Source organism: Vombatus ursinus, unplaced genomic scaffold (genome assembly GCF_900497805.2).
Source record: "Vombatus ursinus unplaced genomic scaffold, bare-nosed wombat genome assembly UNPS02014794.1, whole genome shotgun sequence".
Classification (NCBI taxonomy): Eukaryota; Metazoa; Chordata; class Mammalia; order Diprotodontia; family Vombatidae; genus Vombatus; species Vombatus ursinus.
This window is the reverse complement of record NW_020954572.1, coordinates 12,049,471-12,075,945: the sequence shown is the minus strand read 5'-3', so window position 1 is coordinate 12,075,945 and position 26,475 is coordinate 12,049,471. Positions and strand designations below refer to the sequence as shown.

General features: G+C 39.3%; 1 protein-coding gene across 2 annotated transcripts; it reads right to left on the bottom strand.

The window, feature by feature from the left end:
- Nucleotides 1–827: 827 nt before the first annotated feature.
- On the bottom strand, nucleotides 828–21,571 carry COCH (cochlin). 2 transcript variants are annotated; one of them, XM_027870063.1, is made up of 12 exons: nucleotides 21,512–21,571; nucleotides 20,889–20,945; nucleotides 20,631–20,675; nucleotides 16,952–17,108; nucleotides 15,453–15,586; nucleotides 14,871–14,933; nucleotides 12,582–12,626; nucleotides 12,342–12,489; nucleotides 6,420–6,523; nucleotides 5,069–5,295; nucleotides 4,288–4,804; nucleotides 828–1,981 (listed from the first exon to the last, which is right to left on the bottom strand). In XM_027870063.1, exons 2-12 carry the CDS (start codon nucleotides 20,920–20,922, stop codon nucleotides 1,806–1,808), a joined length of 1,650 nt encoding a protein of 549 aa, XP_027725864.1. In that variant the 5' UTR covers nucleotides 20,923–20,945; nucleotides 21,512–21,571; the 3' UTR covers nucleotides 828–1,805. The 2 variants fall into 2 exon arrangements, with proteins under 2 accessions (XP_027725864.1, XP_027725865.1); XM_027870064.1 differs by lacking the exons at nucleotides 15,453–15,586; nucleotides 16,952–17,108.
- Between the last annotated feature and the right edge of the window lie 4,904 nt (nucleotides 21,572–26,475).

Here is a 26,475-nt window from a genome sequence, read left to right as displayed (position 1 = left end):
GGTCAAAGATCAAAGAAAAGAGGTTATGTTTTGTGTTCCAAGAAAAAAAGTTTAATACGGTTAAAAAAATTTTCCCTCCCAATAAGTGGAACAATCACATTGTCTAGATTAAGTTCCATACTGTTTGACCAAGTTGTCTTTAAAAAGATGTCAAGAGCTGTGTGACCTTGGGCAAGTCACTTAACCCCCATCGCCTCACCAAAAAAAAAAGTGTCAAGAGACTTTAAGTCTTCCTTTCAAGAAAACTTTAAATTATTTCTATAATACTTGCTGGTTGGTGAGGTTTTTTGTTCTGTTTTGTTTGGTCATAGCTGGTTAGATACTATTATATTGAAAGCCCTTTCTATTTCAGTTAAGCTGTCCAATTTTAGAGTGGTTTTGATAGTAGTTTACTGTCAAGGTGTTGGGGAGCTGAAGGGTGAAGCTTGTTGCCTTAGAATTGTATGCATCATGGGGGATAGGGTGGGGAGACAGTTTTAAACTGGTAGTTTCTTTGGTTTGCTCCTCTTGGTTGGTTCACCTTAGGAAGAGAGGCAGTTTTATGAGTGTCAGTTTATGTGAAAATAATTGATATGCTAATTACAAAGTCTTTTCTCACTATGACGCAGGGCTTCTGGGGTCACCCATTCACAGTCTGTTGGCCTATTCCTTGTTAATGTATGTGCTTAAAAATAATGAAGGCATTTTTCAGTAACATAGACTGGCCTTTCTCCCAGTTTATCTCAGTAAGTGACCAATTTTTTTCTCATCTTCCACTTCTCTCTCTCCAATCACTGAAACAATCAAATCCTATAAATAAAGAGTGGAGTGTTAGGCAACTTGGGATAGTACAGATTTTGTTTTGTTTTTTATTGCTCGAACATTCAAACAGTAATGTTTCATCCCTGGAGTTTCATTCTGTTATTTGTAATATGTATTTATTTTTCCTATGAGTTATCTTCAAGAAAAATGTTTACAATGTAAGATGAGTTTAAATCTTGCTTAACTTGTCTTTTTTTTGTACATTAGAGATTCTTACAGTATTAGCCTATTTCATTTATACATGTAAAAAAAGGATATAAATAGAAAAATACAAGGCACTCCCCCCACATTCAGTGTTATAAGTTGCTAGTCATAAGTTATTACAAAAATACACTACATAAAGCTTGATAAACAGTTCCCTTCCATGCCATAAGTCCTTGGTTTTGCAGCCAATGGACACATACAGAAACGAATAAAATACCAAGAGATACTTCTTGAGTGCGTAATGTTAAAGAAACATCTACAAATGAGCAGAACATACTTGGATCAAAACACCATTTTATCTATTATGACATCACTCATTTTGGCAAGCTCTGAGAAAATATGAGCTACTTCTATAATTAGATAGGTTCCAATGTGTCTTTTTTATTTCTCATATTTAACATAAGTGTTAATTTTTTTTCTTTTCATTTCGGAGGAGCTACCTCTGCTTGCAGACCAATCTGTAGTTACCTTTTATTTATTATAACTTCTGTTGAGCTTACAAAGATGTCAGTTGACATTAAACAATAACCAATCTTCCCTAACCAAGATTATAAGAGTATTTTTGAAACAGGAAATGTGGTGCTTCCAAATACCATCTTGAATCTTATGCCTGTCATAATGCATTAATGTAAAATGTATAGTGTATGTGTTCCATTATATTGTTGGAGATTGTTTGAGAGAGGTACTGATGTCATTAGAATAATGTTCTTATATTAGATCCAAGTACTTTATGTATTAAAACATCAGCATAAGCACTAGAGACCTTTATAGCATTTCCTTCTGCTGTGAAAATGTCACCTTTACTGTTGTGCTTCCAAGAAATCTCTACAAATGCCTCTAATTATATCGGTAGCTATCTGTTCTAATCCTGAGAACTCTCTTGTGAAGAAGGCATGAGTCTCCTTTGGTTCAGAGGCCATATCTTTCAGATCATCCAGAGGTGCCCAAGCCACACCAATAGAGTAGACAGTGATACCTATAACGGAAGTATTTCAAAATTAATTTAAGTGAAACTAGCTGATATATGCAATCAGTTTACTATATAAGTATAAAACTTGGTTTTACATTTTGAATTCATACACAGTTGCATAAGATAGATTAAGGGGCCAAGTACTGTGACCTCAAGCTTCCTGTCATGAACAGTCAAGTTAATTGGGTATACTGAGATTAGGCGAGTATGAGGTTAGATTGCTGGATCACAGATCAAGCTTGGAATACTGGAATACCTTTTCCTGTAATTATGTTAATGAATGTTTACGATGAACACTACCCAAAAAAACAAAAGCATTTAAGACAACTTTTTGCAGGTGTGCAGATTTCTTTAACAGCTCTGCTATCATTAATGCCATTTCTTAGTCTCCTCTGGTCATGCTTCTTTCTATGAGTAGACCAGTATATTTCTATCATTTCTCTTAAAACTCCCACCCTGTGTGAAAGAAAAAAAAATCCTCACCCTTTCTTAAACATGCATAAAAGTAAAATGGGAAACTTTCAGCAAGTAGGAAAAAAGGAATGAAATGGTACCCAATTATCCTCTTTTATCTACTTGTCAAAAAAATAATTAAGACTCTGTTAGTCTCTCAGAAAGCTTCCTTCGCCCTAGATAAGTTCTGTTAGAAATTGTAATTTTTCTTGGATCTGACCAGAAACACTATACACCTTTTGGACGTGAGGTGGTATTTCCTGTGCAGTAGTTGTATTTGTCTAGTACCCAAACATGTAAATAATCTTTCAGATTCTTAGCATTTTAGTGCCCTTCTACATAATATTGATAAATCAGATTTCCCCAAAAGACTTCTGTATGGGAAGTATCAGAATGGGTCCTAGTCATTTACCCCTGTTGGCTTCCACTTAGCAGATAACTCACTGTGGTTCTCCAAGATTAACAATTAGTGAGTAATTGTAGTAAGAGCAAGTCAGGTAACGTGACAAATGCTACTTGAAACAATTTCTGATGGTATTGCAATTCCGTAACCCTTTTTCTGGTTCCTCTTGAGGTTCACTCCATTTAGACCTACCTGTTAAGACTAAAACATTGCTTAGACCCATTGCTAAAGTAGTTGGTGATTCCTAGACCTAGACCCTCATCCAGTTTCAAGCTTTTTTGAATCATACTTCTTTCCCAACATGCAGAGGAAACTCAAGACTATTCCAACAGAGCTTCAATGGAGATAAAATACAGGAAGATATCTGAGTATTCAGAAATATGGCAGGTAGGTTACAATGAACATGTGCAAAGCAGTGTACTTATAAGGAAAAATTACATAAGATTTCTTAATAGTCCATGATAGTTTGTATCCATCATTTATATTCTAAGAAGGGAGCTAAAAAGTCCCTGAAGAGTATTTCCTGATTATACCTACCTGATGTACCACCAAAAAGATGGACATTTTGGAAGCGAAGCTGAAGACATTCATTCTATCCTTGTATAGAAGTCATAATGCTTCTTAGTTTAAAATACAAATATTTCTGTTTGCCTCAAGGAATAAGTACACTAGAAAAGGTCTAGCTGGAGAACGGCAAGTAAAATGATAAACAGAATGGGAGATGATCTATATTAAAAGAGCCTAAAAATTAGGCCTCTTGTCTTGAGAGATGAAGAGTGAGGGAAATTAATGAACATAGTAAATCCTTATATTCACTGAATCCAAGAATATGGAGTCTCTCCATGTAAATTCTACTGCAGAGATAGAGGAGTCAGTATAGATTGGAAAAAAATTATTCAAAGAAGATCTGTATAAATCCATAGGTGGCAAAGTTAATGCCAAGGAAGACAACTATGCTAGTCTGCTCTTTTGTATTGCTTTCAGAGAAAGGATCCTGGAGTTGTTGGACCGTGAGTTTGACCCAGTGTAGAAATCATAAGATCATAGATTTAGCACTGCAAGAGACCTTAAAAGACATCTAGTGAAACTCCTCCCCCACCTTTTTTTTTTTTAAACTGATGAGAAAACAAGCTTGAAGAGGGAAGTTAAGTGACTGGCCCAAAGTCACACAACTAGTATGTGTTAGAGGCAGGATTTGAACCCAGGTCTTCCTAAGATCAGCACTCTATCCACTATGTCAAGCTACTTCTCTTAAGAAAAAAAGTCATTCTGATGACTATTAAATTGTATTCTCCTTTGAATATTAAAATATAAGGAAATAATTTCTACATTAAAATGAATGACTACGTAATAAAATAACTTTGCTAATTAAGATGAAATCCTAGTAACAGCACTTCCAAATGAACATTTCCTCAATTTTCTCCCAGATCTTACCCATGTAGGGGCAAAACATTACCTGCTTTGTGAGCAGCAGCTGCAGGGGCTTGGACATCATCATAGGATTGCCCATCGGTTACAATTACAAGGAAGTTTTTGTTGGGTCCATCCCTTATGGGGCCAAATACATTTCTCACAGTGAAAGAAATGGCATCCCCAGTGGCTGTCCCACCACTCATGTAGCGGATGTTCCTAATGACAGCCAGGACATTCTCCTTGGTGGTATAGTCAGTGAAACTGAACTCTGTGCGCTGATCATAGGTGAATTGTACTGCAGCAATCTTGGCACCAATGTCAGAGATCTCAAAGGTCTTGGCTATATTGGAGACAAATTCAAGCATAAGGCGGAAGTTACTGTCTCCTACACTACTGGAGCCATCAATCAGGAAAGCAATGTTAACGGAGTTGTAGCAGGTCTTGCTACACATCATCTGCTCATGGGTACAGAGCTTCTGGACCAGTGGCTTCACATACTTGGTGGTGCCAAACCAGCTTGGAATGTGGTAAGAGAAGAAACCATTATTCCGACAGACGGCCTGACAAGTAGAACAAAATACATGAGGAAACCCTCAGGGAAACTCCAAAATTACATTCTTTTTCTCACAAAAAAAAGAAAAAAAAGATGATCCAATTATGGAAAAAACACCATAAACTTGTGCTTTTATTGTAAATGTTCAAAGTTCAATTGAATACGAAGAAAACCCTATTTCCCCAGAGCAGTGTTTGAAGTTCCAGCACAAAATCACTGCTCTTAACCTACACTGACAGGACGCCCCATCCCCCTCTCTGAACCACTTTACCTTGTCAACAAAGCCAACATCCTGAACCATGCCCAGTTCTTCAGGTATGGGTTTGGCCACAGAGACAATGAATACGTTAACACCAAACTCTCTGGCCACAATGCCAGCTTCCTCTATGTCATCAGAGGGCCAACCATCAATGAAGACCACCACCACCTTTGGAATGCCTTTTCTCACTCCACTGTCTGCTGAGAAAAATTTCTGGGCTGTGTGCTTTAAGGCTTTTCCTAGGATTGAAAGGGAAGAGCATATTGAAGTAGCCTTCACCACTGCAGGAACTGATTGTCCAATTACCTATAGGCACCCACTACCTGGCAATTTGATAAGTTGTGGAGACCTTCTCTCCCTCCTCTTCCTATGACGTATAAAGACCTGACTGGTGGAAGAAGTTTTTCCAACTTATTTCCAAAACACTGCCCCCCCCCAGTCAATTTAACTTTAAAAAATTTATTAAGTGCCTACTATATGTTCTAGTCACATTCTAGACAAGAACAACAGCCTTGCCTGGATGAAGCTCATGTATTCTGTGATTCTCTTTAGAATCTATGTTATTCCCATACCAATTCTCATAAGCCTTACTTCTTTCAGAGTAATTTTCACAGTAACTTAGGTTAGGAGTCATGAAGTAGGGCCTGCCCCCATGAAAATCTCTTGTCTGTCCCAATTAGCAAAATTACTAGTTCTCAATAGAACTGAAAGTGTAACAGCAGTTAAGAACTTGAACCCTGCCTTGTGTCTTTTGGGGCAAGTCCCAACCCCTCTTAATTCTAGTGCTTTCCTCTTTTACTAAATTGCTATTTATTCTGTATATATGTTGCTTTGTACATATTTATTTTTATATGGTCTTCCCCATTAGAACCTAAACTCCTTAAGGGTAGGGATTGTCTTTTGCTTCTTTTTGTCTCCCCAGCACTTAGCACGGGTGCCAGTAATAGGTACTTAATAAATGTTTATTGATTTGTTGATTGACCTGTACAGATATAAATAATTACATACTTCTCTTTCAGATCTGAAGGAAGATAGATTACAGGAGGAATATTCAGTGATCACGGTTGTGTCAGGCCAGTATAATAAAAACGACAATGCCACCAGTAATTTACAGAATTAGTGCTATATTGATTATTAAACTTGATTCCTTTGCTTTCCTCTGTACATTAGGGACACCTATATGTGACATGTAGCCTAGCTACTCAAATGACTGTGAGCATTCTAAAGAAAAAAAAAAAGGCCCCAAAGTTGTAAGGTTTTTTTTTATACAAAAAATATTTTGTGACACTTCGTCACAAATTTAGAGATGATTTCCCATTTTTAGTCAACTATCCCTAGGTCCTACAATGCCTGATCTACTTACCTGTATTGGAATTGCCCCCTCTGAAACCCACTTCCTTTATGGCAAACAAAACATCTTTGGCTGAGGTAAAGTTCTTCAGAAAAAATTCAATTTTGGGATGTTCACTAAGAGGAAAACAAGACAAAAGCTATTCCCAACGGAATGAATAAAAATATATTCTGAATCTCTTTAAGAATTAATAGCATTTAGAGGGCAGCTAGGTGGCACAGTGGATACAGCACTGGATCTGGAGACAGGAGGACCTGAGTTCAAATCCGGCCTCAGACCAAACACTTGACACTTCGTAGCTGTGTCAAATTAAAAAATAAATAAATAAAATGCTATTCTTTTTTTTTTTTTTTGGCAATTGGGGTTAAGTGACTTGCCCAGGGTCACACAGCTAGGAAGTGTCAAGTGTTTGGTCTGGGGCCGGATTTGAACTCAGGTCCTCCTGACTCCAGATCTGGTGCTCTATCCACTGCACCACCTAGCTGCCCCAACCCAAAGTTTTTAACAGGAAAAAGGTAGTTAAAACAAAACAAAACAAAAACCCTTGTTATACAGTTTCAGTAGATTGAAGGTTTTATTCTTATTTTTAAAAATACATCTTCCAGTCTTAAATCTACATGTTATTCAGGTATTGATTTGGGATTCTGCATTACCAGCTGAGTGTTACAAGCATTTCCATTTATTTTTAGAAGTATTCTCTCAGGGTTGTGTGTATTTAAGTTATTTGGTAGTGTCAAAACCATGCTAAAATACCAGTACTCAAGGATCTGTGATTTTAGGAGTGGGAACTTCCTCCACCTAGATAAACTACCTATAACTTAATAAATAAATTTTAGAAAATTGCCTGAGGTTTAGACGGATTTAAATGTCATTCTCAGTCCTACAGCTAGTTAAGTGCCAGAGACAAGATTTGAACCCAGGTCTTCCTGACTTCAGATTTGGCACAGTATTTATTGCATTGGGCTGCCTCTGCAAATTTATTGTATTTGTATTGCTATTGTGTTGCTATTGTATTTTTCCATTCATTTTTTAGATATGTGGATAAATAGCTACTTCCTAGTTATAAGACTTAAAAAAACTCCTTAGCCTTGTAAATAGTGGCTTGCTAACAGTGAGTAATGATTTATGCGGGGCAAATAATAACATTGATAACCTATTGACCTTTTTTTTTTTTTTAGCAGTTATCATACCTTGTATACTGTAGTGTGCCCAAAACATATTTGGTGAATGTTATACATATGTTCTAATTCAGCAGCATCTGGAGGGCTTTTAAGCTGGAATAAGCAGCTAGGTGCCGCATGAGTTTAAATCTGGCCTCTGACACTAGTTGGTGATCCTTGGGAAGTCACTTAACCCTGTTTGCCTCAGTTGCCTCATCTGTAAAATGAGGTGGAGAAGGAAATGACAAACGACTCCAGTATCTTTGCCAAGAAAACCCCAAATGGGGTCACAAAGAGTTGGGCATGACTAATCGACAACAACAAACGAAAATTACCTCCCTGCTCCAGAGAAGACATGAAACAGAAAATAAGCTGAGAGAACTCAGCTCTCTACTCTCTAGGCTGGTTCTTGTATCAGACTGAAAAATGATGTCCGTTCCCAGCATGGACTGTGGGCCATGGGGAGATTCGAACAGGAAGGCAGGATATAAAAATTAGACATGCCTTTATAGTGCTTTACCTGACATTCTCTGAATTTCTAATTCTGGGGTGCCTATGTTAAAATCCAAGTTTAAAAATATCTCCCAAAGCCAAATCGATCATTTTTCATTGTCTGCCATTTTGAATTATCTTTGCCACTATTCTTCATTTGCACAAATAATTGAGTGACAGCTATTTTCAAAAGCTTTCCTGTTTTTTCAATTTAATAATTACAATTTTTTGTTGTGAACCTGACCATCATCAATATAACATTTCAATATAGAAAGAACATGAGGGTTCTTAAGAACCTGAATTTCTATGAAGTATAGTTTATTTTCTATAAACATTTAAGGCATTAATGATTGAAAATGAAGTGCCACAAACATTTAGTTTCCTAGTTCTATTGCTGGAAAAATTTTAATCACCTGACGCTTAAGTGTCAATGCTATGAACTGGAGCTTAGCTCTTTTTAAACTCAAAATTATAACCATCCTTACAGAGGCTGACGTATTCATGCATTCCCACCCCCAGACTGTGGGCAACCGGATCTCACTTTTAGATGGGCCTCACCCAACCAAATAGTGCCATAGTAACAGAGGTGTTTTTTTCTACTTGAAATTCATGATTAAATAGGTGTCAGGGACTCCAGGGAGGGTGAGGAGGAAGATCTGTGCTCCTGGTTTATGAACTGGAAGGTTTTAATGTAAAATCTAATTTGAAAAGGATGAACACTAAATCGAAGACATAGATAATTACATCTTAGAGTGGAGGCTCTAGCTAATTCACTGATGACCAAATGGGGAGACATAGCAAGGAGTCATATCTAGAGGTCTAATCTCTAATCTCATAAATTTGCTATGCATTTCAAAGATTAGTCAAGGTTTATGAATTCTGGGACTGCCCTAGCTCTCAGAGGTGTCTCTGCTTTGATGGCAAAGGCTGAAGTTGGTACTCAGAAGAGTCCACATCTATATAGTTTAAATTTATGCACTGGTATACAGAGCTTCCTAAGCCTCCAATTTGATAGTCCTAGAAATTTAAAAACTTTATATTTGTTATTTTTATTTATCTTCATATTTACCTGATTTGGAAAAGTACAGATTCCTGCTCTAGTACCTCATTGTGTCATGGAAATCATGGTGGGTTCTTCAAGGCTATGGCAGTGTAGTGGATGGTACAGGGGAAAGGGTAATAGCTTTGGGGTCAGAGGATCGGATTCACATCCTGCTTCTGTCACTTACTGCCTGTGTGACCTTGGGCAAGTCACTGTAGTCTTTCAGGGCCTCAGTTTTCTCATCTGTAAAATGAGAGCTTTGGACTATTGTCGTGGCTGTTTCAGTTATGTCCAACTGTTCCTGACCCCATTTGGGGTTTCCTTGGCAAAGATACTGAAGTGGTTTGCCATTTCCTTCTCCAGCTCATTTTACAGGTGAGGAAGCTGAGGCAAACAGAGTTTAAGTAACTTGCACAGGTCTCTACAGCTAGTAAGTGGCTGAAGCCAGATTTGAACTCAGGAAGATAAGTCTTCATGACTCCAGGCCCAAGACTTTATCCAGTACATGAGCACTTAAGAGAAATAGTGATCACCATTTCATCAAGAACAAATCATACCTTGACTTCTCTTTTATGACAGGGTTACTATCAATCACAGAAATTATCTAGATACAGTATAGCTAGATTTCACCAAAGCATTTCACAGAATCACAATGTCAAAATTAGAAGGGATTCCAAAGCCATCTAATACAAACAATACCTAACCAATATACTCAAGTGGTCACCAACCTTTGGATTAGAGATTTAGAGCCAGAAGACACCACAGATGCCATCTAGTCCATCCTCTTCCTTTTATAGATAAGGAAACCAAGGAATGAGGAGATCAAGTCATTTACCAGGTTCTCACAGGTTAGAAAACATTAGAGGTGCCATTGGAACACAGGTTCTATGACTCCACAGCTGGTGTTCTTTCCACTGTCTCATACTGCCTCTCTATTTACCTGAAGACCTCTACAAAGAAGGAACAAAGCTACTGCCTCCCAGAGCAGACCTGTACACTTTAGGATAGGATAATTTTTAAAAATAAAGTTTTTCCTCATCCCAGGCCTAAATTTGCCTTTTTACAGCTTCCATCCACTATTTCCAATTAGAACCAAGCAGAGAAAATATATTCCCTCTACTTCTTGAAAACCCTTCAATTACTTAAAAATCATTATCATGTCCTCCTCTTTCTTCCTTTCAAGTATTGTCTTCTTCCTTGGTCCTATCACTAATCTTCATGAACCCAAGACCCTTCACCATTCTGGTTGCCTTTCTCTTACCCAGCTCATCAATGTTCATTCTAACCTATGGAAACATGATACTCCAGATATCTTCTGACCAATCAGAGTACACCTGTACCTTAGCTCTAGATGTCTCTCTGAATGCAGTCTGAGAGTTCATTATCTTTCTTAGCTTTTCCTACTACTGACTTGTATTGAGTTGGCAGTTCACTAAAATTCCTAGGTCAGAGGTTCTCAGTCTTTTTTGTGTGTCATGAACCTCTCTGACATCTGTCTGATGAAACCTAGGAACCCTTTCTCAGAATAATGTTTTTAAACTCCCCAAATGAAATATGGAAGATTACAAAGGAAACCAATTACATTGAAATAGTTACCAAAATATTTTATTTTATTATTTTTTTAAGACTGTTTCTCCCTATCCTGCCCTGGCTGGAAGTACAAAGGCTTTTTCTTATAGGCCAGATTTCACTACTAATCATCATGGGAGCTTTGACATGTTCTGTTTCTGACATGGGTCAGGTCACCTCTCCTTAGGGGATTTGGTGGCCTCCTCTTGGAGCTCACCATAATTGGTGCTAGATACAGTGTAGACACCCAATCAGCATAACCTGCTGCAATTCAGAATTCCCAAGCTCAACTGATTCACCAGCCTCAGCTTTGCCAGTAGCAGGGATTAAGAATGTGTGCTATCATGCCTACCTCATTATCAAAATATATATTAAAAAAAAAAACAAGTTCACAGATCCCTATCCTAGATCTTTTTCAGACAAACTTTTATCTAGCCATATCTCTCCAATGTGACAAAGTCTCTCAAGTATCCTTGTGGATAAGATGGAAGAGCATGGACTGGAAAACTAGTATGGGAAGATAGATTTGAATATATTCAAATGACTGGATCTAAGCAGTAGGAATTAACAGATCACTGTTACCCTCAGAAGTCTCAGTGAAATGACTGAAGATCTGTGGCCCTTATCTATGTAGTTCAACATTTTTTAGTCAAAGACTTCAGTGAAGTTATAGATGACATGCTCATTGAATCTGCCAATTCTGTACAGCCAGTTTGGATATTTAATATATTAGATCACAGATATGAGACCCAAAAAAGATCTTCACAGGCCAGAATTATGGGCAGAATTCAATAAAATGAAATTCAGTAGGGATAAGTATAAGTAAAGTTCTATACTTTTTAAAAATCAACTTCACTAGAGGCTTTTCTTATTTAGGGGATAAGTCATTTTTATAATTGGGCTTAATGATAATAGTTGAAAACCACATATACATTTAACTAAATGCTATTAATGTTAAATATAGATTTATTTTTGCTAGAAATCAAATATCTTCATATCTGAGCCTAATCAAGACAGACTGGAATTGTTGCGGTATGAAAGAAAAATATCTAGGGCTCTTAACAGAGTAAGATGATCAGCAATAAGAACTACCTGATAGTCTGGAAAGCAAACAAATGGCATGCATCATTGTGAAAACACTGGGGATTTTTAACACACACACACACACACACACACACACACACACACACATACACACATATCCTCAGTACTTGGCACAGTGCCTAGCACACAAGAGGTACTTCATAAATGCTTATTGACCCACTGACTCTTGAAATTACCTTGAATTACTGTATACAATTTTGTATTTACCTATTTGCATTTACATAGTGTGTATTATTCTAAATACATGTGCATATATCTATCTATATGTAACAAACTAATACACACACACAAATTGTATTCCCCCCATAGAACGTAAACTCAGAGTTTTGTTTTTATTTTTGTCATTGAATGCCTAATGCCTAGCACAGTGCCTTATATATAGGAGGAACTTCATGAATGTTTGTTGAATTTATTTGGCTCCCCTACTCTTAAGTCTCATAGAATTTGGGGATCTGAATTGTTCATGATACACCTACCATACATGCAGTCCCTCCATCTATGGTTTCTAATTCTGAGAGGTCATTTGCTCTATCACTCAAGTCTCCTGACATTTTGAAATATAGGTACCTGGCTTGAACAAGTCCCACATGTGGTCCTTCTGTTCCAATCCCCAACATCAGAGCCACTTTTCCAACAAAGTTCTTCTGTAGGTTAAATCTGCGCTGTCCAATATTAAAGCTTCCATCAATCAGAAAAGCAATATCTGCCTTACAATCTGCAAAAAAGCAAAACAAGTCACTTCACTCAGCAGTCCTAGAAAGACAAGGACTAATTCTGGACAAACTTAAAAGTCTTGGCTCATCTTACCTTTGTTTCCAGCCTTTTTGTTAGGTGTCTTCTTCTGTCGTTTACCTGCAACATAGTAAGCACCCAACACCATTACCAAAAGGAGGGAAGGAAGTTCCAAAGTGGAAAACTGAAGCAAGGAGGAGTCATTAGTAAGGACCAACATTCTTAAACAGATTGATCTATTTCTTTGGGTCATTTTCAGAGGTAGAAGCAGCAATATCTCCACCAAAGAAACTAGAAGTCAGGAAGCAATATCTCCACCAAAGAAGCTAGAAGACAAGACCCTAAGAGCTTAGCTTGCTGTGTCTCCAATCTAGAGACCAGTACAGACTTCCAGAGGTCAGATGTTTAATTCTTTGCTAAGGCCAATGAGGAGGCTTTGAAGCTAAAGAGGTTGGAGACCTTGCCAGGAGGGAGAAAAGCAAAAGAAAGGATCTCATTTTTACTTCTCTGAGGTTCAGTTTCTTCATCTGTAAAATGGAGAAGAAAATACTTGTACTATCTATTTCACAGAAATGAGATAATATTAATAAAGCATATTGCATTCATAAAGCATACTTTAAGGCATAATTTTATGTGAGTTTTTATTTTTTTATCATTGTAATTTCTCCTCTCATATTCTTGCATTTCCTTTCTATGACTTTAAATCTAAGAAAGCCTTAGAAATCAATCAACCAACAAGCATTTATGATGCTCCTAATATGTACTAGGCCTTAGGCACGAAGAATGAAACAATCCCTGGTCTGAAGGATTTTAAATTCTACTGGGAAATACAATATATCCACAAATAGTAAATACAAAGTAATTTCATGAACACTAACATCTGGGAAGGTGGAAATCTACATGTTAATAAATGTATCAACATTAATTAACTAATCAATAATGATTAATTAGTATAACTGAAGAAGGGCATTCCTCGAGTTCTTTTTCTTCACCTAGGAGAAAAAGTCAGGGATGATTTGGTGAGTGAAAGGATTTCACCATCACAGATTTAGAGATAAAAGGGATCTTAGAAGCTATTGAATCCAACACTTTCATTTTACAGGAAGAAACTCAGGCCCATAGAGTGACTTGTGAGGGACTGTCTGATGTTTGCAGCTACCAGGTTGGGCGCTGTGGCAAGGGTAGGGTAGGATCTGTGTATTTTGGAAGTCGAGGCAGGGGCTGTGGTAGGCAGAGTCGTGGTGAACTGGGATGGGCTGGATACGGAGAAGCCCTGAGGCAGTGGACAGTGCTTTGTGAGATAAGCTGGGTGCAAGGAAGTAGCCGGAGCTTGAGCTCCTGAGGCAAGGGGCGGTGCCACGTGGGAGTGGGACAGCAGAGGACTGAGTTCCCTTTGCTTAGTCCCCTCCCTATATGCAACGTCATCCCCAGACGCCTCCTGTGACCTTCCTGACTTCCTGGGTCCCTTTGTGCAGCACTGACCCCAGACCCCTCCTGAGTCTGACTTCCTAGGTCATGTACTCTTGTCTATGCGCCATTCCCAGATGCCTCCTCCCTGTATCCGGTCCTAGCCTCCTACGTCACTCCCTCCCCCTTGGTGCGCTAAACTCAGACAGCCTCTTCCGGTATCTTACCCTACAATCATTGGCTAGTAAGCGGGCTGGGGAGGAGGGGCTAAGTAGGTGCTTAGGAACGAGCGTGGTCAGAACACACGCGCTCTCTCCTGGCTCCTGCCCTGTTGCTCTGGCCTTGCTGCTTGGGCTTGCTATGATGGCTTGCTGTGATGGCCTCTGAATAAAGCTCTGGTGTTGGCACCTCCCGATGGCTCGTCTCTGTGTGGTTATCTGGCAGAGGACCGAAGACTCGAGTGTGAGTATGACTCTGGTAGTGTGCTCCTTATAGGAGGAGCGGGTACCGGCGTACGGCCGGCAGAAGGTTGGCGTGCGGCCTGTATAGCGACTGCCTTAGGACATACAGATAGTAAATGACAGAGGCAGGATTAGAATTCATGTCTTAAGACTCCAAATATACTACTTATTTGACTGTATCAGGAGTTCACAACACACTTTTGCTTCTTCCATTGGATAAGACCAAGGAGCAGTGATGAAGTGAATGGCGGAGAATGATTATTACCACAGTTCAGGGTAGACAAAAGGAATCATGGGAAATATGGAAGAGAAAACTGTACATGCCTTCTCATACTTGTCCTTTTTTTGCAAGAGCACAATATATTTATTTAGCTGCTCTTTAACATCGTCACAAAACAATTAAAAAGTTGACTTACCCCAATTATTAAAATACACTTATTTCTACTTTTCAAATTTTGGGCCAGGCAACTGAGAAGGTATATTCCACACTTCATACCTGCTGGTGGATGTGCTGTGGACACTGCCCGTCCTGTGGCTTCCAGAGCTCTACTTTTGCCTTCTGTTAATAAAATAAAAAGATGATTGATTTTTTTTCCTCCCATTTCATCACCATCAGAGATTAAGGGATCTAATTCAGGAGTAAGACCAAGTAGTATGCAAGGCTGGTAAACCCTGAATGCTGACTGCTCATGGGAACAAACTGTGACCTTTCAACTATGAAGAGTCAAATCTGACCCACATTGGACAATGAGAAAACAAATCCCACTACTTTTCAAGTCTACTGTTACTTATCTAGATGGTCTATATTCCTTTTAATACTGGACCAGTCCTCTAACATTAGATGGAAAAAGTAGAGAGATACAGAAGTTAAAAAACTCTTTTCTCCTTTCACACACATTCTACCAGATGGAGCACCAGATCCCAAAGATCACAAGTGATACACTGACATCAACTGATGGCTTCAGTCTTTGGGACAAGCAATGTAATTAAAGATGCTGACTTAAGAAAGGTAGACAATGTTGCTGCCTAGTGATGCCTTTTTTTTTCCCCCAAAGAAAAAGAAGCTAGTTGCACCTACTGGACACTGTGAAAGATGAGGACCATCGGGTCAGGGTTTGAGACTGGATACCATTGGAAGCTACTGAAGAATAGTTTTCCCGGCCAGGCAGACCATAGACCCGCACAGCCCCTCCTGAGCTGGTGATTACCCCCCTGAAACATAATAACAGTGGGTTGAGCAGCAATTAAAACTCACATCTGAGATCATAGGATCATAGATTCATGCTGGAAGAAACCCCAGAGACGTACTCCAACTTTCTCATTTTATAGATGAGGAAACTGAGCCTCAGAGAAAAGAAATGACTTGCCCACACAGATAACAAATAGAAGAGCTAGGATTTGAACCCAGGTCCTCAGACTACAAATCCAGTACCAGATGATACTTCTCAAAAGCTTCATAGTAGCTCTAGGGGCTGTAGTGGGATGTCTGGGCTGCAGTGCCCTACTGTATCTAAGTAAAAAGGCAAAATGATGAAATGAAAAGAGAATTTGATTTAGGAGTCAAAAGCCCCGGGTTTTAGCACTGAGCCTAAAACTTACAAGTCATATGGCCATGGGCAAATTATTCAACATCTCCAGTCCAGAGGTTTTTCATGAATGAAACAGAGATAATAATACCTGTACTACTTACTTTTTGAGGGAATACACTATAAATAAGAGGTCTTATTATCTGCAATTCTGATAGACAACATGGCATGCAGAATAGTGTTATTCAGGAAGAACTCAGTTTAAGACCCGCCTCTGACACTTTTCACTTGTGTGGCCATAGGGGAGTCACTTAACTTTTGTAGGCCTCAATTTCCTCATCTGTAAAATTGGGATAATAAGGCAGGCAGGACCTTTCCTACAGGCTGTTATGACACTTAAATGAGATAACAAATGTAAAGTTCTATGCAAATATTTATTACAAGGCAAGGAAATACATGTCTCAGTAATTCAGGCAAAGAAGCCATGTAAAGATTCTATCAATTTTGTCTGTTTGTTTTTGTAATAGCAGCTGTTTAGAGTTGTAATAAAATGTCTCTGGGGAAATGTGCCCTCTTAACTTCTTGAATTATTGATAGGGACCACTACTTTCTTATTATTTCTCAGAGCTGCCACGTTAATAAAGATCTCAACACAACTTTTCAAATATTCCAACATGTGCCTTTGAACCATAGGACTTTGGATTCCTTTCAAAATAAATTAAAAGGGCCAGAATCCATTCTTCAGCTTACTATTAGTGTAGGGAGCTGCAACGTATTTTAGAATGAAAGAAGCCTCATAACAGAAGGGACCCTGAGAGGAAATTGAATCCATTTTGCCTTTTTGTCTGGATGACCTCTGAGGGGGATAGTGCTTTTTTTTTTTTTAAAGAGCTAAAGTCTCCCTTGACTATTTTATTCATCTAAGGTTTTCAGGTTATCCAGGAAAGCTTTCAGAACTGGTTGTCTCCTACAACCAAAACTGACAAAATAATGTGAAAGTGGGAGATGGATAAAACAGTCATTCCTGCTCTGACACGATCACTAGGCTTACCTGTGAATAGCAGCTCCACAGATGCTTGAAAGAGAGGCATAGACTATGTTCCCAAAGACATAGAAATCTCGGAGAAGACACCCCCCTGGGCAAAGGACATCAGCTTTCTCCTTCCTGATATCAAGTCCTCTTGTAAAGCATGTGATAGCAATAGGAGCTGAAGAAAAAGAAGGGGATACAACCAGCCCCATGATTTCTTTGTGGTAGCTATTTTTCTACTCTCTCTTTTTTCAATCCAGAAATACCTTGACTTTGGTCAAGCTTGGCCTCAAGGAAAAGACAAAAGAAGGTACCATTATGTTGTTTTTTTGTCTTGTTTTGTCATAAATGGTGGATTAGGAGTGTGGAGTATATTATTTGCCAGACTTTTTCAAAATGTTGACTGATTTTGCTGATTTTTTTAAAAACTCATTTTAATTTTGCTATAAGATATTAAACTCTGGGAGAAGGAAGGAAGGAAAATTCTTTGAGAAATACAGGTGATATAAAAACAAAAGGTATCAATAAAATATTGTTTTTAAGGGAATTTAGAGTAGAGGAGGAGGGATACTTTGGGAAATGTAGATGATGTAAAAATATAACAATAAAAATATTTTTAAAAGAATATTTTGGCTTATCTCTCTACTACATTTTAGATTTTTAGCAAGGCCAGGTAAGTACCTTCCCCAAACTGGATCCAACCCTTAATTATTGGTCTCTTCTATTATAAAATTCTGATGTGTGTATTTTTTTCAGGGCTGGTTTAAAGATCATGCTAGGTAGATATGTTCGGGATGACTTAAAAGCTTTGGTCCAAGATAAAGCAGTATTAGTCACAATAATGGACAGTCTTTACTTTTATAAAAGTGGAAAATTTACAAATCCTACTTTGCAAGTATTACCTAAAAAGATCACATATGTAAAATTGTTTTCGAATGATTCTATGATTAAATGTCTATATATGTGTAGACAATCTGAACGAGGTATCAGGTAGTTTTCTGGTTTAAGAATGCTATTTCTATAGTTTAGCTAGTCCCAGAACACAGTGTATGTATATTTAAAAAAAAAACAAATAACAACCCTATGTGCTTATGTAAGTAAAATAGTAAATAAAATATTCTTCCCTAATATGAAACAGAAAAGTATAATAGGGCATAAGGGTAGAGGGCTGGCCTTGGAGTTTGGAAGACCTAGCAGTCAAGTCCTACCACTGACACATACTTTCACTACAATCATAGACGTCTCTTAACCTCTCATTGACCAGTCAGCTTTCTAAGATCTATAATTACAGATGATTTGCTGATCTGCATTGGCAAAGGCGTTTCCACTCAAGGCATTCTGAGCCTCTAGAGGCAGCTAGGTGGCACAAAGGACACAATGTTGGACCTGGAGTAAAGAAGTTCTGAATTCAAATGTGACATCAGACACACAGCTAGTCTGACCCTGGGCAAGACACTAGCCTTATCTGCCTCAGTTTCCCCATCTGTGAAATGGGGATAATAACAGTACCTACCTCCCAGGGTTATTGTGAGGATAGGATAAGATAATATTTGTAAACCACTTTGCATATTATAAAGTGCTATATAAATGCTAGTTATTATTACACTGATTAAATCGCAAGTCTAGACAGAAATATGAAATAAAACAGTCATCCTCCACATGACATACTATGAGAAAATAAAAATCTCCATCAAGAAAGATATCAGAAATACAAGAACAACTTTTTAAACAAGCTAAAAAACAAATTGGAAAACCTATGTAAATATTAAATTTAGAATGAATGGTAGCAGGTGCTGTCTTACAAGCATGCAGCTGAGAAATTTTACAACAGATGGTGAAAAAAATTTACACTAGAGAGGGTTCTGTTCAAGTACTTAATGTATATGTTTTTTAGAGTCAATAATGCTCAATTTAATACTCAGCATTCTTGGCAAATCTACCATGACCTATTGGATCTAGAACAAAAAGTAAAGGTCTTCCTTTAATCAAGACATGAGACCATTGTTTTAGCAGAGATTCATATCAAATGCCACTTTATTAGCTGGAGAAAATGAATATCCTTACAGAAGAAGAATCCAGTAGCCTCAAACCTATTATCTCACTGATTTCACTGAAATCATCATGTTTTACATATTTGGGTAAGCAGATCAAAGTTTGAACAAAATCCCCTATCTCCAACCATTATTTTTAATCTCACCGCTACTTCACTCAGTGGCTGCCCATTGTCCCCTTCACAATACTTATCTTCTTTGAAAAAAACCAAATAATAATACATTTAAAAACTGAATCCCATTCATAAAATCCAGAAACAACAAAATTCCAAACAAACAAACAAAAACCTCCACATGCACAACGTTGGAACACAAATAATTTCTACAGTACCCCAAATTCCTTCATGTCAAGGAGTTACTTATAGTGGTGCAGACAAATGAATGAATCTTGATCAAAGCTTGAGGCCCACCTGGCCCATACCATAGTCCAAATGCTGCACACTCCTAAGGGACAATCTCACCTGGACCCCAGGCCTCGGGCAGAATTGAGTGCTATTGGGCAGTCAGTGGATTCTGTGACACAGCCTGGAAAAGGAGATAACTTTTTTCCTCATCCTGTGACTTACAGAATCAAAGCACCTAGAACTGGAACGTGTCTATTCCCTAACTCGAATCCTATCTACAACATCGATGACAAGGGAATCATCTGGCTTCCATCCAGCTTCTGCTTAAACACCGCCAGTGATGAGAAACTCCGTACTTCACTTGGCAGCTTAGTCCATTTTTTTAAAAACAAAATTTTCATTATACTGAACCAAAACAAAACCAAACTCCCTAAAATTTCTACCCATTGCTTCTAGCTGTGCCCCTTGAGTTCAAACAAGATATCTAATGTTTATGACAACTTTTCAAGTATTTGAAGATGACTATTCCCTCCTCTCACCTTCCAAGTCCCTCTTAAATGCTCTCGTTTGAGGGATACACACTCTCATTTCTACAACTGACCTTCTTAAAGACGGATTCCAGTCCCCTCAACCATCACTATTGCCCTAAATAAGGCTTGTTTCACCTTCCCCAATGTCCTTTTAAATGTGGGACCACAAGTGAAGACAGACCTTCCGATTTGACTTTTCAAGATTATTTTACCTTGCTCTGGAGGTTGCAACCTTACTTGTTCTTAGTCTTCCCCTCTTCCCGATGATCTCAAATGGCAACTTTTTTTCAAGTAATGAACCCACTAGAGCTATCCATCCCCAGTTCCTAAGCACTTACCTTCTCCATCTTAGAGCCTGAGGTGGGGAAACTACCCCTAAAGTAGGAGGGCTGGGAGAAAATCCCCCATGAGGACTGAAAAAGTGGCAGGACTGGGAGAACGAGCCCCATTGGGGACCGCAGGAGCAACTAGGGTGTAGGATGAACGAACTACAAACGAGTATATTACAGCTTCAGAACGAGGACGGAGGCAGAAATCCAATTTGTCTATAAAGACAAATTGGTAACCAGCTCAATACACCCGTTTCTTCTTCTTTTTTTTTCCCAAGTCTGCACTTGGATTTTCCTCCCAAAGGGCTGGCCCAAGGAGGCTCAAGGTCAGCTCCTGGGGATGGATTGAGCTCCTGCGCATCGTTCCCACTGAGAGGCTCGAGTTCTACAAACTCCTCACTCCACCCCCTATTCCCCTGTTCTCTCTGGCCAGAGGCTGAACTCACCGGAGCCCTCGCAGCTCACAGGTCCTGGCAGGAGGAAGTAGCCACCTGTACAAAGAAGAGAAGAGGCGCCGGATAGCAGCTGCGGCTCAACGGTTCCCTCTTCTTCCTCCTCCCCATCCCACTACCTTCTCGCGAGTCAAAGGAGAGGCTGGAAGCAAACCCAGGACATGATATTGGGGAAAAGAGGGAACAGGGTCAGAGGGTGAGGGACACTGAGAGACAGAACTGAGGGTGCGTAATAATCCACAAATTACCCACCGAGGTAGAGAACAGAGATCCAAGCTGGAGACATGGTGGCTCAAGGAATGGTCAGACCTGGAAGGAGGAGAGAAGAGAAGGAACTTCTGTGCGTTGTCATCACTCCCTACGGATGTCCCCACTAGAACGCCCCCCACCCAGATACATCTCAGTCTCTCCCTCCCCCCCGCCCCCAACCTCTAGTCTCCATGCAATTTGTGTACGATGTCACAGCTCCAGGGAATTGGTGTCTCCTCCCCTGTCCCCACCCTCGCCCAGCTGCCCAGTGCGTTCGGGACTCCTTTGGAAATCCCGGTTCCCTTAGGATGTAATGGAGCCATTTCTCCACCCGAAGGAAAAGAAATGGGGCGGCTGCTCCCTTCCAGCTAGGGGTTCATATTCCTTCTGTAGAAGGGGCAAAATTCAGAGCCTTTTGGGTTATAACGGATCTAAAAGAGAAGGTTGAGGGAAGGTACCCCGGTTAGGTGAGGGGGGACCCGACGTGGAGGCAGGGAGGCAGGCAAGAGGATAGGCAAGAGAGAAAGAAAGGAGGGAAGAGAGAACGAAGACAGACAGACAGACAGACAGACAGACACACACACACACACACACACACACACACACACACTCAGATGGTTCTCCACCTGCTTGCTCTCTGTCAGGCCGGGTGTGCGAGTGCAGAAAACCCGGGAGCCCGGGTCGACTATAAAGAGTCTCCTGCGCGCATGGGCACTAGGCCGGGGGCAAAGAGGGGACAGAAATAGGGGAGGGCCTTGAGGGGAAGGAGGGGGCTGCGTGGGGGAGCCGGGATTCCCCTTGGGACTGGGCGGCGACAGCAGCCTGGTTCCCACTGCTCTTTCGCCTTCCTCCTACCCTGGGAACTTGCCCGGGGTGAAGCCAGGCTGGAGGCGCCTTGCGCCACAGGAGCCGCCTACTCCCCGCGGGGCTGCCCAGTAGCCTGGGGAGCCCTAGGGGCTCAGGCGAGGGTCACCTGGACCAAGCCCTTCCTCCCTGCTGGGGGAAGTCGGACACGGGGAGCCAACTACCAAAGTGTGGAGACCTCCATTCACCCCCTTTCTCAAGGGAACCCCCAGAGGGTGCGCACGGGGTGGAGGGGAAGGCCACAAACAGTAGCTGGGCTCTGTAGGTGCCTAGGACTCACAGAAATGTGTGTATGCGGGGGGAGGAGTGGAAACGCGCCGGCTTGAAGTATTCAGCCTTGCCCAGCGTTTCGTCGTGATTTCAGTAATAGAGGAAAGCATGCCATGGAGTTGAGCAGGTGCTATAGAAAAAAACCAGGGTCAGATTACCAATCTCCACCTCCTACCCCGGGTTCTGTTCCCCACAGAGCAATCCAGCCTTTGATTAGTGGGTGGTGGGATTTTACCAGGCTCAAAAACCTGCCCTTTTTTTGTATTTCTCTAAGGAGAAGAAAGGCAGCAACTATGAGGCACCCTTAATGACAGCTTTGCTTGTCAAGTTTTACCTTGAGAGTTTGAACCTTGTTGCCTGGCAATTGGGCACAATGCCTGACACATATGCTTAATAAATGCTAGTTGACTAACTATCATTGTAAAGGGGAGGAAATGTGTGTGTGTACATATATACACAAAATAAGTAGGTAGTTTTAGGGGAAAGGGCATTAGATCTGGGGAGGGGGTTTAAGAAAAGGTTTTGGATAAAATCTGACAATTGAGCTGAGTTGTGAGGAAATCAGGTCTTCTGAGATGCAGAAGTGAGGTGAGAGTGCCTTGCATACTTGGGAGAGAGCCACTGCAAAGGCATGGACATGGGAGATGGTTGTGCAGAGATGGAACACTGGATGTGAAGAGCAAATAAGCCAGTATGACTGGAGAAAAACGTTAAGTTGACTGGAAAAGTAAGGAAGGAGCCAGGTTGTGTAGGGCTTCAAATGACAAACAGGTCAGTTTGTATTTTATCTTAGAGGAAATGGGGAGCTATTGGAATTTATTGCGTTTGGGAGGCTGACATGGTCAGCCCTAAACTTTTGGAAAATCATTTGGGCAACTATGTGGAGGATGGTTTGGACTGGAGAGAGGTTTGAGGTAAGGAGGCCAAATAGGCTATTTTCTTATTTTATTTCTTTTTTTAATTTATGGAATAAAACAAGCATTTCCATAACATGGTATACTAAAAAAAGATATTGCACATGAAACTGCAAATCTATTATGGTCAACTTGTTATTCCTTTTAAATATATAATAGTTATCATGTAAATTTTTTTCCTCCCCCTCCATGGCTACTATTAGATACAAATGTGTATATATGTGTATATAAATATATATATATATGTAAAATCATTCTATAACTACACTTCTATTTATCAGTTCTTTCTCCAGATGCACGTAGCATCTGCCTTCATATGTCCCTTATAGTTAATTTGGGTATTTGTGATAGTCAAAATGACTTATTTGCTCAAACTTGTTCTTAAAACAATATTGCTGTTACTGTATGCAATGTTCTCTTGGTTCTGCTTATTTTGCTTTTCATTATTTTGGGCAAAATGGGCTATTTTGAAAGTCTGGGCAAGAGGTGATGAGGACTTGAACTAGGGTAGTGGTTGTATTCAGTAAGTGAAGAAAAAGAACTGTATCTAAGAGATGTTGTTATGATAGAAACGATAAGATTTGGCAACTGATTGGATATATATGGGAGTAAGTGAAAATGAGGATTCATGGATGACTGGAAAGAAGATTGTACCTTTGACAGTAATAGTGAAATTCAGAAGATGGAAAGATAATGAATTCTGTTTTGAACATACTGAATTAGAGATGCCTATTGGGTTTCTAGTTTGAACAATCCATTCAACAATTAGAGCAATTCACAAGCGCTCGGGAGAGAGATCAGGTGGAATATATAGATCTGGGAGACATCCGTATAGCTATGATAATTGAATCATGGGAACGGATGAGATCACTAAGTGAAAGAGTATGGAGAGAAAAAAGATGAGTACCCAGAATTGAACACTCACAGCTAGTACACTCACAGCTAGTGATGAGCCAGCAAAGGAAACTGAGGTGTGGTCAGAGGTAGCAGATAAACTACAAGAGAACAATGCCAGAAAAACACAGAGAAGAGACTAGGTAGAAGCAAAGAGGGGGTGATCAACAAGAGTCAAATGCTATGAAGAGGTTAAGAAGGATGAGAACTGAGAAAAAAGGTCGTTAGAATCCGAAATTAAGAGATCAATGGTTACTTTAGAGAGGGTAGTTCCAGTTAAATGATGTACTCAAAAGGCAGATTGCAGAGACTTTAGAAGAGTAAGAAGAGAGGAATTGCAGAGTTTTTTTTTTTTTCAAGGAGTTTGAGAAAGAGAGTAAAGATGTAGTAAAGGGGCAGCTAGGTGGTTCAGTGGATAGAAGGCCAGAACTAGAGTCAGAAAGACTTATCTTCTTGAGTTCAAATCTGGCCTTAGACACTTCCTAGTTGTGTGACTCTAGGCAAGTCACTTAATCCTGTTCGCCTCACTTTCCTCATCTGTAAAATGAGCTGGAGAAGGAAATGGCCAACCACTCCAGTATCTTTGCCAAGAAAACCCCAAACGGGGTCACGAAGTGGTCGATGTGATTGAAACCACTGAACAATGACAACAAATGACTATGTTGTCTCTCCTAATAGACACTAAGCTTCTTGAGGGCAGAAATGGTTTTGATTTTATCTTTGTAGCCCCAGTGGCTGCAATATAGTAGATGCTTAATAAATGCTTGTTGAAAGAGATATCTGAAGAATGAGTCTTTCTATAAAACCTCTGACAAATGGTCATCTAGTATTTGTTTGAACAGGCTTTCTGAGACAGCCAATTCCACTTTTTTTTCCATAGTTCTAGTTGTTAGGAAGTTTTATTGATTTAAGCTGAAATCTGCCATTTGCAGCTTTTATGCATTACTTCTCATTTGGCACTCTGGAATCAAGCAAATTAAGTCTAATTCTCTTACATGACAGTCCTTCAAACATAGCACTTGTTGTTGGAGTGGGAAGGGAGAGAGGAGAAAGGAATAAAGATTTATCAAGTACCTATTAGGATTATTATGTGTTAAGCATTTTACAGATATCTCATTTGATAGCTATCTTGTCCCATTCAAAGTCTTCTCTTAGCTAAATATAAGCAATTTCTTTCAACCAATTCTTTTATGACATGGTTTCAATTTCCCTAATCATCTTGGTCACCTTCCTAAGGAAAGTTTCTAGCTTGTCAATGTTTTTCCTAAAATATGGCAACTAAAATTTAACACTACATTCCAGGTATGAGCTGACCAGGGCCAACTATGGCAGAACTACCACCTAGATAATTTTAATACTATACTTTATTAATGTAGAACAAAGGTAATTGAGCTTTTTGGGTTGCCATATTACATGGTTGACTCGTTGAGTTTGCAGTTCGATAAAACTTACCTTTATCTATCCTCACCTGTAACTGTGCTATGGATTTTTTTTAACTAATGTGTAAGACTTAGATTTATCCTATTCAAGTACTTATAAATAAGCATTTATTTATCCCTATTTAATTTCATCTTAATAAATTTGGTTCATTATTACAGTCTGAGATATTTTTTGAGACTGATTTGGTAGTACAATACATTATTCATTCTTCCAAGTTGCATTTAATCTGAAAATTTGATAAATCTGATGTTTATACCTCTGACAAATCATTGAAAAAAAATAATGAGGCCAAATGGCAGTTCACTAGAGTCTCTATTCAAGTTCACATCAATACGTTAATCAATTATGTTTGGCATCTGGTTTTTCAAGGCATTCCAAAGCTACCTAATTATCCTGTCATTCAGCCCATATCTCTCTGTCTTGTCTTGGCTATCATAAGAAACTGTGTCAAACATTTTGTTTGTGATCTTCAAATCAAATAATCCCATCAAAAAGCAAAAGGCAACTCTTCTTAAATCCTTGTTTTATTTTATTTTATTTTATTTTTTATTTAATTTAGTTTTCAGTTCCAAATTCTCTCTCTCCTCTTCCCTCTCCCATTTACTGAGAAGTCAAGAAAAACAAAACCAATTACAAATATGTATAGTCATTCAAAACCAATTTCTGAATTAGCCATGTATCAAAAAAGAAAGAAAGAGAAAAGAAAAACTATGCTTGAATATGTACTCTGAGTTCATCAGTTCTCTATCTGGAGGTGGATGTAGGATATTTTATCATGAGTCTTTTGGAATTATAGTTGGTTATTGTGTTTCTCTTCTCAGGTTTTTCTGAAACCAACCTCTTCATCATTTCGTAAAGCTCAATAGCATTATGTCACATTCATATACCATAACTTGTTCTGTTACTGTATTTTTTGGGAGGGAGGGTGAGAAAATTGGGGTTAAGTGACTTGTCCAGAGTCACACAGTTAATGAGTGTTATGTGTCTGAGGCTGGATTTGACCTCAGGTCCTCCTGACTCCAGGGCCGGTGCTCTATCCACTGCACCACCTAGCTGCTGTCTGTTACTGTTTAATTGTGTTTCAGTTGTGTCTGACTCTTCATGAGCCCCATTTGGGGTTTTCTAGGCAAAAATACTAGAGTGGTTTGCCATTTCCATCTCCAACTCATTTTATGGAAGAGGAAATTAAGGCAAACAGAGTAAATTAA